We start from the raw sequence: 16,510 nt of genomic DNA on the forward strand, positions 1-16,510 counted from the left end.
AATAAGAAGAACAATTGAGTTTGAATGATGCTCTTCTCTGAATAAATAGTCCTAATTCTGTTTTTTTCTTTGCTTGGTTGAATGCTTAAAGTCGTACAACTTGGAAGGAACCTTTAATCCCTAGCTGGTTATTTTTCAGGATGGGATTTTGCGCAGGCACGCTGTGTGCGTCGCTGTTGTTCCGCCGACTGGAAACAAATTCGTGTAATCGTATGAGTTTTGGTTTGAGCTCGGAGCTTTAAGTGTTTTAGTGGGTAACATGTCGGACGCTTTGCTGCAGTGGTGTGTGGACCAGTTACACCACAAGTTTGGGTTGGAGGCTTGTGAAGACATCGTCAAGTAAGAGATGTTAACGCTAATTAAATTTGACACGTCTGCTCGACAAGCTAACGCTGCAAAGGCCAACTTGGTTTCTGTTGTACTGTGATGTAATGGATTTAAGTGTGATTAAATTAAATGTCTGTGTATCAAAGTGTAATGTTATAATAATATGATGTTATATATGTGTGTTAAAATTTACTGATTTCCTCTGAAGTTTGGTGTTCCAGCTGTTACAGTAGAGGGAATACATGACGGGTGTATTAGATATTTATCCTCTGACCTATCAAACTCTATTAAATCCCACTTTTCGAGATGACACTTGCTTACTTAACTGAAATATTAATATGAATACCACGTTGTGAAAATATTCCATTACGAGGACGAATCCTTCATTGAAAATCTTACCTTTGTATGAACAGTGAAATGGGAAAATATTCAGACCCCTTTACTTTTTTCTCATGTTGTGATGTTGCAGCCTTATGGCAAAATCATTAAATACATTTTTTCATCTCAATCAACACTTTATACCTCATAATGACAAAACAAAGATAGAATTTCAGAAATGTATTAAAAGGGAAAAACTAATATCACATTGACATAAGTATTCAGACCCTTTGCTATGACACTTGAAATATAGCTGAGGTGCCTCTCATTTTTCTCGATCATCTTTGAGATGATTCTTAATTTCCACCACCATGAATGTTAACAATTTTTGCAGATGCTGGTGCATCATTACCCGGTAGTTAAAAGACCAAAAATATAGGCAAATACACTGCTTGTTCATTCCCAGTCCCCATTTTCATTATGTGCCAACATTATTGAAATTGTTGTATAGGTGAAAGTGTGGGCAAGATATATAGTTTGTGATAAGAATTTACACAATAATTGTATCTAATATTGGAAGTATTAGACAAATATTGAGGACAATAAACCCAATCCTAAGAGGTGCAGACATTCAAAAAAACTGACAAGTGCCTGTCTTCTGAAAAAGAAAGAGAGACAAATGCAGTGGATATCAGACAAAGTCTTGAAAAATCACTTAGCAATTCCATAGTTCTATATTCTATATTCAAGTAATAAATAAGGAAAGCCACACAGATATAAGGAAGATGTTGGAATTAGAAAGCAGAGTTATTTTTTATTTCTTTTAACATCCACCTTGATAAGAAATGTCATAAAATTAAATGGTTTTGTCACTCTGCTGTCTAGATACATTCTATCCATCGAGACGGCTGAGGAGATAGAGGAGTACATGGGAGACCTCCTGCAGGGCACGGATGGGATAAGAAGGCAGTTTATAGATGAGCTCCTCAGCAGATGGAAGAAGACTCAAAGACAGGCCACAGATACCGCAAGTCTTTTCCTTCTCAAAGAATCTGTGTCATCAGCAGGTAGAGCAATAAATGCCTGACATCTGCCATTGAATGTATCTTGATTTATGCTGTACATAAAATTCCTCCCAGCAATTAAAAACCTAAGATGAAACTGCTTTGCTAGGTACTTGCAAATAACTCAGCAATGTAAATAACTGTAAATTCTAATTATTAAATGACTCATGAGGGTAAATGTAACTAATTGAGATGTCTACATTTATGTCAAATGTACCATCCACAATATTCGTTGAAGGTAATTTGCTCTTTGTGCCTAGATTCACAAGACCTGACTAAAGATACTCAGAAGAAGTCTAAACGCAAGGGTCGTAACAAACAGGAGGTGATGACTGTGAGTCAAGCAGAACCCGAGCCAGAGGCAGTCAAAACCCCCATTGATTTGATGAGGGTGAGTATACATCAGCTTAAAGTTTTGTTCTCTTACTGTCTACTTTATGAAGGTAATTCTCATGGTTTGGGTACGGTAACGACACATTAAGTTCAAATCTTTCCTTTATTCCTCCTATTCATTTGCTACCTTCTCAGGCCCAAGAAAACAGTAGTGCCTCCTCAACAAAGAAGAAAAGTAAGTTTGTCAATCTCTATGCTAAAGAGGGACAGGACAGGCTTGCTGTCTTACTCCCTGGTCGACACGCCTGTGAGTGCCTCGCTCAGAAGCACAAACTTATCAACAACTGCATCACCTGTGGTCGGATAGTGTGTGAGCAAGAGGGCTCAGGACCCTGCCTTTTCTGCGGAAAGCTGGTGCGTTTTGAGTCTTTAAGATTCTATTTTTTTTTTTTCCAATTTAGTTATGATGCTGACAGTTCTCATTTAGTATTCTTTACTCACTGTTTTTGTTTTTATCTTTTTTTTCCTTTTCTGATTCAGGTCTGCACAAAAGAGGAGCAGGAGATTCTGCAACGAGACTCCAACAAAAGCCAGAAACTAAGAAAGAAGCTTATGGGAGGTGAGAGTCAAAATGAGCCAGAATTATTAAATACTAAATCAATGAAACAATGTTGTGGGTTGATGCTATAAAGTTGCTTTTATTGTGGTGACAGACGGTGGGGAAAGAGATTATTTCCCACACCAAGAGGCCAAGATGAAGGCTGGCCTGGAGAAGGCTGTCCAGCACAAAGACAAACTGCTGGAATACGACAGGAACAGGTATCATAAAAGACACAGTCAAGAAAAAAAGCTTCCCTTGAATGGATAGGTTCACTGCTTGATGTGAACTGTCAATACTTTAACATCTCGATTACTGTAGAAGGCAGCCATGAAATTTCATGATAATATTTACTGTTTCCTCTTTGTTTGCTGTCCCCTTCAACTCCAGTGTCAAGAGAACACAAGTTCTAGATGATGAGTCAGATTACTTTGCTACTGAATCCAATCAGTGGCTGTCACCCAGCGAGCGTGAGAAGCTAAGGAAGAAGGAAGAGGAGCTTCGAGAACTTCGCCATGCTTCTCGCAAGGACAGGAAGATCACATTGGACTTTGCTGGTAGACAAGTGATTGAGGAAGGAAACAACCTCAATGAGTACTACAGCAAGTAAGACCATCTGATGCCACTCGAATCGGGGCTGCAGGGGCAGATTTATATTGTGTAGTCATGCTAAACACCTTCTCCCTTTTTAAATGTTTGTAATGATTTACAGGTTGGATGAGACCCTCAAGGCTATGAGCAATGACACAAAATCACCAGTCTATTCAGGAAAACAAGGGGGAAAGCAGAGCCTCAGAGAGCTGGTCAACCCCAACATTATGCAGTCTGCGCCAGAGGTAGGTAACTTTTCACAAATCTACTGGGTGTAGCAATGGTGTCACCTTGTGGTACATTTTCAACACTGCAGTTTATGTTCAGACTGGTCACTTCATTGGAACATCAGTAAAATGGGTTGAAATTACACAGTTTGACAGTTGTATAATACTTTTTCTCCTTAATGAAAATTGTGCAGATGGTGTTGATACAGATTCTATTCATGATAATGGTGACAATGAAAACCCTTTGCAGTTTGTGAATGTTGGTGGCAGTGAAAACTACAAGAGAAACACAGAGCAGCGAAAGAGTTTGGCAGAGGACAAGGGAGGAGAAGAACGTAACAGGCTGCGCCTTCAAGACAAAGAGCTGCAGGAGATGTCTGACGGAGGCTGGTGCCTCAGCATGCACCAACCATGGGCCTCACTGCTGGTCAAAGGCATCAAGAGGTGAGTAAACACAATCACAGAACTATACTTAATTAAAAAGACACAGCTTAAAACTCTTGTATAGACTTGACATTGCATTTTGTGTGTGTGTGTGTGTGTGTGTGTGTGTGTGTGTGTGTGTGTGTGTGTGTGTGTGTGTGTGTGTGTGTGTTGTAGGGTAGAGGGGCGAACATGGTACTCATCACACCGAGGTCGTCTTTGGATTGCTGCTGCAGCCAAGAAGCCCACCCCTCAGGAGATTGCTGAGGTGGAAGCCATGTACCGCCACATCTATAAGAGAGGTACACATACTGTGCAGAGCAAATCAGTAAAAAGATTGTGAAGACTGTGGATACTACAAATGATTTGTTTCTAGCTGCTTTAATTGAAGCACACAAACCACAGCCACAAAATCTAATATGGTGCCTGTCGTTTTTTGTTTTTTTTTTTTTGTTTGTTTTATTTTGTTGGTGGATATTTGATTACTCTTGTTTTCTGTGCAGAGCCCAGGTTTCCTAAGGACTACCCCACTGGCTGCCTGTTGGGCTGTGTCAACATGACTGACTGTCTATCTCAGGAGCAGTTCAGAGAACAGGTCAGTAAGACATTATACCTCACCAGAATTATGAGTTTAACACTAGTACTAGATTTTATTTTTTTTTAAATCACATTACTTCACTGATCAAATCAGGGATGTGGGTGGCATTTCAGGTCTGGAATCAGGCCGAGGCGCCTTAGCAAATGATTAAAAAACATAATGGAAATACAACTACAGTGTTTGATGGACAGAAAGACAATTTGATTCCATACAAAAACCTCTGTGATGCATTGTAATTACTTTTTTTTAAACATGTGCTTTGGAGGATTCTATTTTGTGTTGGCTGCTTTGTGAATCAAATATCAGTGGTTTCGAGAAAACAGGCAAAATTGTGTTATTTTGCCGACGTGGTAGACTGTTACTGTTTTATGTTGACTGCTGGGACTCTTATATTTCCCCTTCTCCTCCTCCTCTTGTTTTTTTTCCATCCTTCTGCCCATGGCCAGTATGTTGAAGTGTAATTTCAGCTCGTAGTGCACAACAAAAAAACCAGCTGGGATATACAGAAGTGAATACCAGATTTTGTCTCATGTAATTGGAATAATAGTATTATTGTATAGTGCATTGTGATTTTATAGACATCCAGAGGCTCATATTATCCAAGACCACACAGTGTGGGACAAAAAAAAACACAGTCTCACAATGTTTGTAACAATTTCTCCAGATAGAGTCACTCATTCTAAATTGCTGATTTATGTAAGCTTAGAGGAGATTAAAATCTGGACAACTTTTTGACAACTGGACAACAATTTTGTCTTACACTTTTACTTCCTGTTTCTTTGCACAAGGAGATACTGTACTTCACTCAGCTGACCATGCATGTTGGGTCATTTGAAAAAAAAAAAAATGCAGTACCATCACTTACCAGCAGAGGTCAGACTGTACCTTTTCACCAGCAGCTCCCTGCCAGCTCACAGTGTTTCCCACTAGAGGCAGTATTCACCACAGGAAAAACCAATGAAACACACATCAGAGCCCTTGTTATTACACCAGTTAGCTTCCACCAAACTGAATGCTAACATATACACACATTACATTGGCATCAGCCTTTTACCATCATAGCAAAAATGGTTAATTTTGTCTTACAGCTATAGAAGACGTGAACAGAAAAAAGAACCCTCTGATTATGAGCAGAGCAGCAGCGTGTACTGCAGCTTTCTATGATCTTCAGTTTATGTCTTCCATGAACAAAATCCACCCTTAACCATAGTGTTATGAGGATTCTGGTTTGAGTCTGAGTGTCTGATGTGGCTAAGCGTGGAGCTGCTCCATTGGCAGCATGGTCAGTGCTGCCTTTTTCTTCTCATAAACTGTTTACTTGAGCTTTTACACCCAGATTACTTTAATTAATTGCAGTTTTACTAAGGAAAAACTGGAAAATACACCCCACTCCACATTAAGTCATCATGTGTCTGCAGACTTCTCCCATCCGCTGTCAGTGGAACACATTTAAGCTTAATTACTTTGCCGTCCTTGTCTTGGCAGTTTTGCTTCTGGCTTTGGGAAAGACTCCTCTGTCTGAAGTCCAATGGTCCCATCCTTTTACTGTATGTTTATTATTATAAGAGCTGAAACAAGTAGTCAATTAGTTGATTGGTCAGTCTCCAGAAAATTAATCACCAGATATTATGATAGTTAGTCATTGTAGTCTGATTTCTTTAACACAAAAAAAAATAATATTTTAAGATGTCATTTGGGGCTCTAGGAAATTTTGATGGGCATTTTCTGACATTTTATACGAGAAACAATTTTACCCATTAATCATAAGACTGCAAATTAACTGATAAGAAGAAATATAAGTTGTAGCCTTAATTGCAACACAAGTAATGTCAGGCTTTAAGAATAATAGCTCAGCTATGAACATGTTTAATTTCTAGGCATTTACATTTTGAATAATAGGGTTGAGATGAACTACAAATGCCTTAGTTATTATTGAAAACGTCTACTGTGCTTTTCCCACGTCAGTCAGAGGCAGATCTCTAAACAAATACAAACCCTCAGTAGATAAGATGGCACTTACTTCTCATTATTTTTATGTTGTGCATAAACATATACATTCCCTACCGTGTAGTTGTCATGTCACACAAACACACACACACACACACACACACACACACACAGCAAAGTCTACAACTGGGGAAATGAGTAAAGCACTACACATTGTACAAACATGCCCTAACCCTGCAAAACTACAAGCCCTGATACACATGTACAGACACGCTCATATGCTATCTTTGATGAGATACTGAAACAGATCACATTTGGAAATTGCACAGTTCTCTCTTCCATTTAAAAAAAACAACAGGGACGTAGAAAAAGCAATGATCCCATTTTAGGATGTAGTACTTGTGTTTCTATGCATCCCTGCTCACACATTTCAGTATATGTATCTCTTTGCATAAAGACACTTGTCTTATTTCTGGGGAGCTCTGTATTTTGCATTAAAAAAATTCCACTTTAAAAATGTGTGCTGCTACATGGTTTGCATTCTGACTGCTGGGACCTGTAAATTTAAGGGTTTTCCCCTTTTGTACCCTGTCCTCATTGTCTCCTCCACCACTCATTCCACCCAGGGCTGTAAAATCATGTTTGCAGGCAGTGTGACTGCCCTTTCATCCTGTGAAAGGGTGTGTGTGTGTGTGTGTGTGTGTGTGTGTGTGTGTGTGTGTGTGTCCACTTGCACAGAGCAGCCATAAATAACACCCCCACCCCACACAAGGCCCCTCAGAAAAAAGGAAGAAAGGCAGATGTAGAAAATAGTGAAGCAAGCAGAGAACAACAACAGTACCAAAGACCTAATGTTGCTGCTGAACAGTTGGTTGGTGCTTATTCCACCATTTTAGAGAAAAGCAGAGACTATTAGCCGTTTAGCATTTAGCAGTTTAAGCTCCCTTCCTTTCATTTAAGTAGAGGAGTGTATGTTGTGCTAGTGCATAGTAGCACACAGCTGAGCTGCTGGGCTGGGCGAGTGGGTGAGGCGTAGGATTTACTGTCCTGTGCTGGCAGCTGTGGGTGGTTAAAGGGGGGGTGGTGAAGGACAGACAGCCATTATTCTTCAGGCTCTTCTAAATCTGTCCCTAGTGATGTATGAAATATTTAGAGAAAGTGGAATGTGGGTAGATCAGCAGAGCATGTGAGAAACACTATGAACGAAGAAAAAAAAAAGCCGTAAATGCTGTAAATACTTGAATATCGCTGATCCAGTGTGATTGCACTCATTCCCCTGTTGGAGTGCTGTTGTACAAAGCAGCACCAAAACCTGATACCCTGCTGACAGGCAGTGCAGGGAGACCACCCCAGGCAGGGCAGGATTTCCATCTGCTTGACTTGGACCAATTCTTTCCCTCATTAGAAACTGACTGGTGTATTGATCCATTCTCCCCATAATCTCTTACTCTTCCAGACCCACCAACCACCTGCACCCGCTCCCCCCACTTACTACTGATAATTGGCCAGCCATTATGATCTGTGCGGTCTCTCTCCAACCCTACCCCCCAGTGCTCACTCAGCAATGGGTGGAGATGTAAGCTTGACCTGCCTACTGCAGAGGGCAGGGGGGGTGTTAGGAAGGATATAGGTACATTACAGATTGAAAACTGGAATGTTTTTGCTTCAAGAGGCAAAGTGAGATAATTAAAAAGGATCAGCAGACAGTTCCAGCCCAACTAAGCAGATATATGGGTGGTCAATACGCTGCAATTGGTTTACTTCACACTTGCAAGTGACACTGTGCAAAATCTTCAAAACGTGCACAAAATCAAGTCAAACATCAATGCTGTGTTTTGAATTCAGCATTTATGTAGACATGCACAGACCCATTCTCAGTCTTCATACTGGTTAACAGCACAGGCAAAGCCACATCACACCCCATACAGAGCTCCAATCGCACCATCAACTTCCTCCTGCTGTGAAAGAATTGATTGGATCAATCCACCCTCTTAATAAGGGTCTGATTTCTTACTCTGTTCCAAAGACCATATAACCAGCTGCAAAGCTACATGTCTCAGTGAATATAAGTCACCGAGGTCTAATCTATTTGACAGGCATGCCAAGAGCAAAACCAGTGACTGTTCAGTGCCGTATTGATTTATATGAAATGACTACGAGGGCAGAATGGCAAAGTGAGCTTTGTTTGTGTGTATGTGATCTGTACATACATTATCTAATCAAAGAGGCCTATGAATTTCCTGATGATGAAATGTTGACATTGTAATACACTCTGGAAGTTTCATCATTCACTGAGGTTTTTGAACAGTATTATCGTCTGTGGTATCTCATGTTTCACAGATAAGCATATTTTATTAACCTGGGGTCTGTTGAAGGCTGACATGCAGCAGGTCCCCTGGCACATACTGTATATATATATATATATATATATATATGACAGACACATATTTGAGACATGGCTTTTAGTGGATGGTTTATGGCAGTGGTTTCCAAGTGGTGTGGAATCAAGTTTCACATTTCTCCTTAGTCATTAAGTCACAGTCTGCTCATAAGCTAAATGAACACCAATTAAGTTTTATTTCACAGAATGAAAATGGAAAAAGACATTTGCAACAGACCAGAGGACATTTTGACATGTCATAATAGAAAAACCACATGTATAAATAATGATGAATTCCATTTAGCTGCTTCAGTTTCTGGTGTTGTGTATGCTGGATCGCTGTCGCACTGTCATGGCTTAAAGGGACACTTGAGAAAAGCAGTTATTAGTAACACCTGTGCTTTTCTTGCTATGACAAGTCAAAACGTCTGCTGTGAAAAGTTCCAGACGTAAAAACCAATGACAGGAATAGAACTGAAATAGCAGTTAAAACCAATTCAGACATTGCCTTTTTTTGAGTGCAACAAAACAGTTGCTTTGCTGAAAAGAAGAATTATCAAATCAAAATATAAAATAAATAATAAAAATAAAAAATGACACATGTAGGATGCTTCAGTAATGAATGAAATGAAATGAAATGCTAGAATCCAAGTTTTATATTTGTAATGTTAACGGTCATCTTTTGGCATTCACCTATAAAAAACTATGTCATCTGCATATATGTATAGTAGTTTGAAACAGTATCAAATGCATATATTTCAGGGTTTCTACAGGTCCATTTAGGCCTTGAAATGTCATAATACAATTTTCCAAGTCTTAAAAATTAATTGGATTATGAGATTGATGTTACTTTTAGAAAATTGAATTTACTTCAGTCTTGCTTTTAAATGTGCATTTGGTAAAATTTAGTATTGATCACACTGTAACAAAATGTCAAATGAAACCAACATGGAACCAATTACCACTAATGCAAACTGCAAAGAAATGGCGACTTTTAGAAGTAATAAATTAAAATCATTTCTATGAATGTTTCATTTAATCTAATATGGGTAAATTCAAGTTCAATGAGATCTGGCTTGAAAACGGTACCTTTAGCCCATCTGTTATATTTCTATTAAGGAAAATTATATCAGCAGTAATTATTATAATTTTATCGTGCAGCCCTACCTTACCCTTTCCCTAGCTCAAGCCCTTTGAAGTTGTGTGAACCAGCGAAAATGTCCTTCATATCCTTCATACTTTTTTTGCCAGTATGCAAAATAGATCTTTAGTTGCATTCATAATGGTCTTAAAAAGGTCTTAAAAAGACATAGATATCAACATACATTATCTGCATTAGAACATAAAATAGATTCCTGATTAACATACAGTGGGGTCCAGAATCTGAGACCTTTTGGACCCCACTGTGTATATATGTATGTTGTGGGCCTGGACTTGACCCCTGAGGAACACCAGTTTGAAACAGCTGAGGAGATATTTGTTCAGTTCTCTCTCTCTCTCTCTCTCTCTCTCTCTCTCTCTCTCTCTCTCTCTCTCTCTCTCTCTCTCTCTCTCTCTCTCTCTCTCTCTCTCTCTCTCTCTCTCTCTCTCTCTCTCTCTCTCTTAAAAGCTTTAGACTGAGCTGAAACACCACTCTATTAACACCATCTTTGTGTAGCTTGAATAGAGTGTTTCCTTTTCAAAAACAAACGGAGAACCATATTTCCATTCAAATCAGTAGTGAGTGTTGCTCTGTATCTGTCTTCTGTTATCTCAGTGTCTGTACTGTATTTTTTTGTTTTGTTTTCAACATCCAGTTAATAAAACAAGCCTTTAAGTTGTTTTCATTAGTTTGAAGACCATTTTTTAAACTGTATATTTATTTCCATTCTTGCACAGAATATATAGACTGCAGCTCAGTAGATGTATGAACGCCAACATGTTAGATAACTGAAGCCATAGGCTTACACCACATCACACAGCTGCAAGCCAAGCCACTTATCTGTTAAAAGAAGTGCTGGTTTCTGAGGAATTCCATTTGTGCAAGCTCTCCCTTTGACCTCCAGAGTGGAGCTCCTGTGCTTGTTAGGCCGGTTGGAAGCCCGGACTGATGCCTGCGTTTCCTTGTGTGGTAATGTGATATTTATATGCTGAAAGCCTTCCTGCCAGCATGCCCCACACACACACACACACACACACACACACACACACACACACACACATACGTACACACTCTGTCTCACAGGATACATTGGATGCATTCCAAAGGAAGGGAAGTCAAGCCATGCTATTTTTTCTTCCCCCTCTTTTTCTGTAACATTGTGTGAATCCTGAGCAGTGGCTGCTCCCCTCTCTTCCTGCACCCCTCCCCCTCCATCGTTCCATCTTCATATTTTCCACACTTTCTCTCTTAACAGCATGCTTTACAGGTCAGGGCTGTGAAGTTGTATGTGGTCGTGGACACTTACACGTAATTGCTCATCTATCTCTCTTGCTCTCTCTCTCTCTCTCTCTCTCTCTCTCTCTCTCTTTCTCTCTCTCCCTCCCTCTCCCTCTCCATCTCTTTCTGCACAACCCCAGTCACACACACTAACACACTCACATTCCTCCCCTTCCTCCCTTTTCCTTGCTGGGCAGTTTGCCATGGCAGAGAGGTCAGACATCATGTGATTCTGCAGTGGTGTGTAGAATGCTTTCAGCCCAGGGTCCCCAGGCACTGGATGACAACCAACCAAACCTCAGTCACAGGTTTTCAACAGCATGAAAAATACATAGAACCATCTGCCAGACTTCAAATGGCCTGCTGCACTGTTTAGAATTTCAGTGCTGTCCTCGGACCACTTCATTGACTGTCACACAGTATCTGCTGCCAGGGAAACTGACTGTTAAGCCCCCTTTATTATCTCCACCTCTCCTCCATTTTAATCTTCGCATTTAATAGGAGTTGTTCCTTCTCTCTGAATGCTGATCACAGGAACTTGGAACAACGGTAAAGGCAACATGAGAGACATTGCAGACAGCTTCCTTTGATGGTGTGAAAGACAGCAGTGTTGATGAAAATAAGTCAGAATCAAAGGGAGGTAACTAAATGCCAAGCTGTATGAAGTGTCAGACTGAATGCTAAACAGGTTCAAATTCTTCTTTTCTCTTTGAAAATGATCTAATTTTTTATTGCTCTTCTAAACTAGACCTCTTCAACTTGTGATTTATTTCTGAGCCTTTTTTTGTGTGTGTGTCTTTTCTGAACTGGAAAAATGTTGCTTAAATCATAGTCATTATTTAGTCATTATTCCAGTGCAGTCCTTTAGCACATAAACAGAAAAGCCTGCAGGGTGGTCATAATGTTAGTGTTGACTAATCTTATTGACTGTAACAGAATAGGAATGACAAACCCTCAGAGGCAACCAGTTCTTTCTTTGTAACTGGCTGAACTGAAAAGGACAATTTAATGTAAAAGTTTTATTTTCTTACTAAAAAAAAACTAATTGTTTTTTAATCATTGGGACAGAGTCTGTATTCCTCATAATTCAGCAGGGTTAATTATATTGGAATGTAATCACCAATTATTATCTGTCATGTGGTTAAAATTGGCGTAAACATGTAACTGGTCCAAATGTATTTAATAAAAAAGCATTTTCATACACTGGGCGTGTGCAAGCTGGTGTAAACAGGAAACAGATTGTCTACTCTGCAGTTGATTAGTTGCACAAAATACTATGAACAAGGAACAGCAAAGGCAGTTGCAGCTTAAAACAGCTGCTAGCAAAGACAACAAGGTCAGTAACCCTTGTAATTTGTTATTCATGTCACTTTCACCACTGGCAGTCGAGGCTGATAGGACCCAATCAGGGAGCAAGCGTGGGTGTCTACATCAGTTTCCAAACTAAAACAGGTCCAGTAGCGTTTCCAAAAGTCTCAGTTTTAGGCACTGAACTCTGCGATTGGGAGGGCAGCAGGGGAAAACACAAAAAAGTTATGTGTATTAAAACTAAAATGTAGTCGTGTGGATGTAGCCTGCCCCACAATTATATATTAAAGTGATTTAAAAGGAAAAAAAAGTATTTATTTTCATGTCTTAGTCCTCATTCACATTCCTAGTTAGCTGTGCAATGAGTTTCCTTGCTGATGTCATTTTACACAAGCTGTAATAGTTGTTTCTTGAGACTGCTAGCTAATTTAAATGGTAGATATAACATATAGGGAAGAAATAAATGGTACTTCCCGAATGATACCAAATGTACTGAGGGAGGGTAGTAAAGAGAATTAGTTTGATTAAATCAATGGACTTTACAGAGTCTTTGAATCTTTCTAGTCCAAACATTAAAAGCCTATGAATTTGTGGTTAAAGTTTGATTAGCTATTGTTAGGTATGTATGAAGTTCTGTCAGTATGTCTCTGCCGACAGAACATGTAACTGGAACGTCCTTTTTGTTTTAATTTTATGGACCAGTCCTCTGGTTCTCAGTTTGTGCTGTCTTTGAAATAATGGCCCTGACTGTGTTAAACAATGTTTGCATAAAACAAGACCTCTGTAGATTTTAATGTTGATCTATTTAGTGCCTTGCCACAGGCAAACTCTAACCCTCCCACAATAAGCTTTAATGAAGCATAGAATCAATATGTTTGACATTTATCTCCCATCTCCACATCTGGTGTTTGTTGTTGATGCCCCAAAATGGCTCCTCATGAGGCCGGTGTCTGCGCCAGTTTTCTGTTTTGGAATGAGGAAATAAATGAAGGTTGTGTGTTGTAGTCAGTAAGTACTTTGCTCAGAACCAGTGGGTGACCGTGTATCCCTGCTATGATTTTATCAGCAGCAGGAAATGCTCTCAATTTAATCACTGTTCTTTATGCCTGTTCCCATCCAAATGTGAGAGCAGGCATTACTTCAGTCATCATGCCAAGCTGATTTTGTGTGTTTTTGCCAACATTCCCCAGGCATGCCTATGCAATTGCTTTATGTCACACACATGCCTGTGTGTTTTCATCTGAGAAGAGATCTTTATCCAGCCAAGCCCTGACCCAGCAGCAGTATAACTAAAGTATCTCTCTTGGAGAGGGAGAACCAGAAAGACAGAGAGCGAGAGACTCTCTGCCACTGCAGGGTCAGAGATTACAAACTCAATTGTACTCTGCTGGGTGACATGTCTGCTCAGCAACTTCCTGCTAGCGACATCAGAGAGGAGGAAAGTATGGAGAAAGAGGGGGAGGCGAGGGAGGCTGTCCATGCTTCCAGGGCCATTAATCTTTCTCTCTTTGTGTGCAGCAAACTAAAAAAACATTTAGCTTCCACTTGCACATCAAGCCAGCGAGTCTGACTTTTTCCCAGTGTATATAACCACTGGAAAAAAGACAGGAAAACCGAAAATGACCAACAAAATCAAACCTAGAATGAAGAAGTTAATCGTTTGCCTCTTTAATCTTTACTGTGTATAATTTGACAGCATATTCACTCCTGATATTTATTCAATAGGTATGGTCCAGTAAGGTTTATTAGGTCAATATTGATCATTGATGTAATTCCATTTGCCTGATTCTGGACCATTTACCATTTGTATTCTTATTTGAAACACTTTTTTATGAAATACTCCCACATAACAGATTCTGTAAAATCTTTGCCAACAGTTATTTTCAAAGTTTGAGTCACACTCACATTAAATGAAATTGATTGCATCCTGTCTTAAGTTAAGCAACCACATCTGTTCAGCTTTTAAAATCTTGGATAGTTTCTGGCTGATCAATGAGCAGCTCAATGGTCAGGTAATTTAATACTGATAGGGGAATAACTCATATTCACATACACAAGCCTGTCTGTTTCATATAACCAGCAGGAGAACAGAAAAAAGCAGAAATTCATGAGTCTGGCAGCAAGTTATTCCATTCCTCTGTCTTGCGAATACATTAATGGGATCTGTTGAAAGGTTGTGTCCACAAGCTGTTTTGCCAAGATACCATCCAGGTGCTGCCAGCTGTTGCCACAAGCATCAAGTGTGTGTTTTTTGAACATTGCCAGTGCCTTTAGAGACAGTTCGCTGGATCTGCCTGACTTGGAAAGGAATAACAAACACAGGCAGAGAGAACCAGATTGATTCACCGTCCTTAACTAAATTAAAGTTTGTTATTACTAATGTGTCATTTTGAGAATCCAAAACGTTGTGCATTGTATCCCATTGTTTAGTGTGTTATAATCATGTAAAAGTAAAGTAAATCTAATTGCTTTTGGCTCAGTATTTGTGCCAAATGTGGTCTTATACTGTATGTTGGGTTTAGTATCTTTGTCCATTAAATGACACGTAGTTCAGCTGAATGCTGCTGTTTGCCTTTTGGTGCATGAGATCTGTTAGTCTCACTCAGTAAATGTCTTAATTTCACAACACAGGGAGCTGTGGCTTGATAGGAGCTGCTGTCTGTTTAAATGACAAGAGTGTGATCATTATTTTCAATGAGGCTCCAGTGATATGTGCTGTAGGAGGCAGGGAGATAACAGTCTGCCCCATATACCACCAGATACGTGTGTGTGTGTGTGTGTGTGAGAGAGAGAGTGAGAGAGAGAGAGAGAGTGATCAAGCAGAATTTACGTCAAATATGATATGCGTTTCCTTTGTGCAGTGATATCTTGCTGGAATATCTTTGCCTTCATGCTCAGCTCTTTTGGCTCAGCTTTCATCTTTAGAGCTGAAGGGTGTTGAGGTGAAACTACAAAAAATGTCTGACCGTTTGGTCTGAGTATCCACAGAGACGCTCTCTAACCTCAGAGTGGATTATTTAAAAAGCTTCTCACTCTTTACTGAGTCAAATCCAAACAAAAATGCACATACCATTCCCCAATGTCACATTGAGACTCTCAAACCTAATCAAGGATTGTTTTGCTTCTTCTCCATCCACACCATCAGTCACTTTACATAACAAGTAAAAATGTAATATTGTTCCAAGTGGCTCCATTTAATTGGTGGACAAAATCACAGCTGATGGAAAATAATGTCTGACATGTGTTAATGTGAAGCAGCAACGTTTCAGCATGTGAGATTTGTTGCTCTCCTCTGATACAGCTAATCATTTTAAAAACAAAAGCCAAGTGACGTGTTTTCTAATCTTTTACAGATAAATGAACAATAATTAAGATACATTTTATGAGCCAACACTTTCCTAACAAAGCAGCAAAATGTGCTGTAGTCCACCTTTATCCACCTCACGAGGCTTTTAACACTGCTCTCTCAGCTGTGAAGGTCGTATTGCATTCAACATGCTGTTGGTCTAAATTATCCAGATATAATATGAATTATAAACATGCATCTAAATTCAAAAACATATATGTACATTTAATAGAAAATGTGACTGAATTATTAAAATCATCATTCAGTCATCATTAAAATGCGCATTGCAGTCATATTCCCCTCACTGCCAGCTACAACACAACTTCATTCTGCCGCCTTTGCTACATGGTACAAGCTTTCTTTTTTTTTTCTATTTGACCATGGTCCACTGTGCAAAAATGCCATCAAATGCTTTTGCAGGCTCAGTGTGTGAAGTAGAATATTGATTAACATGCAGCAGCATTTTCTCGCCTCTCAAATTTCTGGTGGTCAGTGCAGCAAGAATAAGATTCAGCATAGTTACTTTAATCATGCTGCCTCTTCATATATCTTTAAATTGTACGTTGCCTGTGCTGGGTGTTTAAAAAAACATAGCTGCATCCAGTGAACTGTATCCTTGGTCATACCGTGG

General features: G+C 39.5%; 1 protein-coding gene across 1 annotated transcript in view; it reads left to right on the forward strand.

The window, feature by feature from the left end:
• The first annotated feature begins 138 nt into the window (after positions 1-138).
• Positions 139-16,510, forward strand: part of trip4 (thyroid hormone receptor interactor 4) — a 73,419-nt gene continuing 57,047 nt past the window's right edge. The window contains exons 1-11 of the mRNA XM_071489198.1: positions 139-339; positions 1,531-1,712; positions 1,970-2,100; positions 2,238-2,456; positions 2,583-2,661; positions 2,756-2,861; positions 3,031-3,246; positions 3,353-3,476; positions 3,709-3,902; positions 4,059-4,183; positions 4,385-4,476. Coding sequence (XP_071345299.1) covers positions 260-339; positions 1,531-1,712; positions 1,970-2,100; positions 2,238-2,456; positions 2,583-2,661; positions 2,756-2,861; positions 3,031-3,246; positions 3,353-3,476; positions 3,709-3,902; positions 4,059-4,183; positions 4,385-4,476 — 1,548 coding nt within the window. The 5' untranslated portion in view covers positions 139-259. The remainder of the gene's footprint in view (positions 340-1,530; positions 1,713-1,969; positions 2,101-2,237; positions 2,457-2,582; positions 2,662-2,755; positions 2,862-3,030; positions 3,247-3,352; positions 3,477-3,708; positions 3,903-4,058; positions 4,184-4,384; positions 4,477-16,510) is intronic.

Source organism: Trachinotus anak, unplaced genomic scaffold (genome assembly GCF_046630095.1).
Source record: "Trachinotus anak isolate AG129_WGS33_773 ecotype Australia unplaced genomic scaffold, CSIRO_AGI_Tana_v1 ptg000011l, whole genome shotgun sequence".
NCBI classification, from domain to species: Eukaryota; Metazoa; Chordata; class Actinopteri; order Carangiformes; family Carangidae; genus Trachinotus; species Trachinotus anak.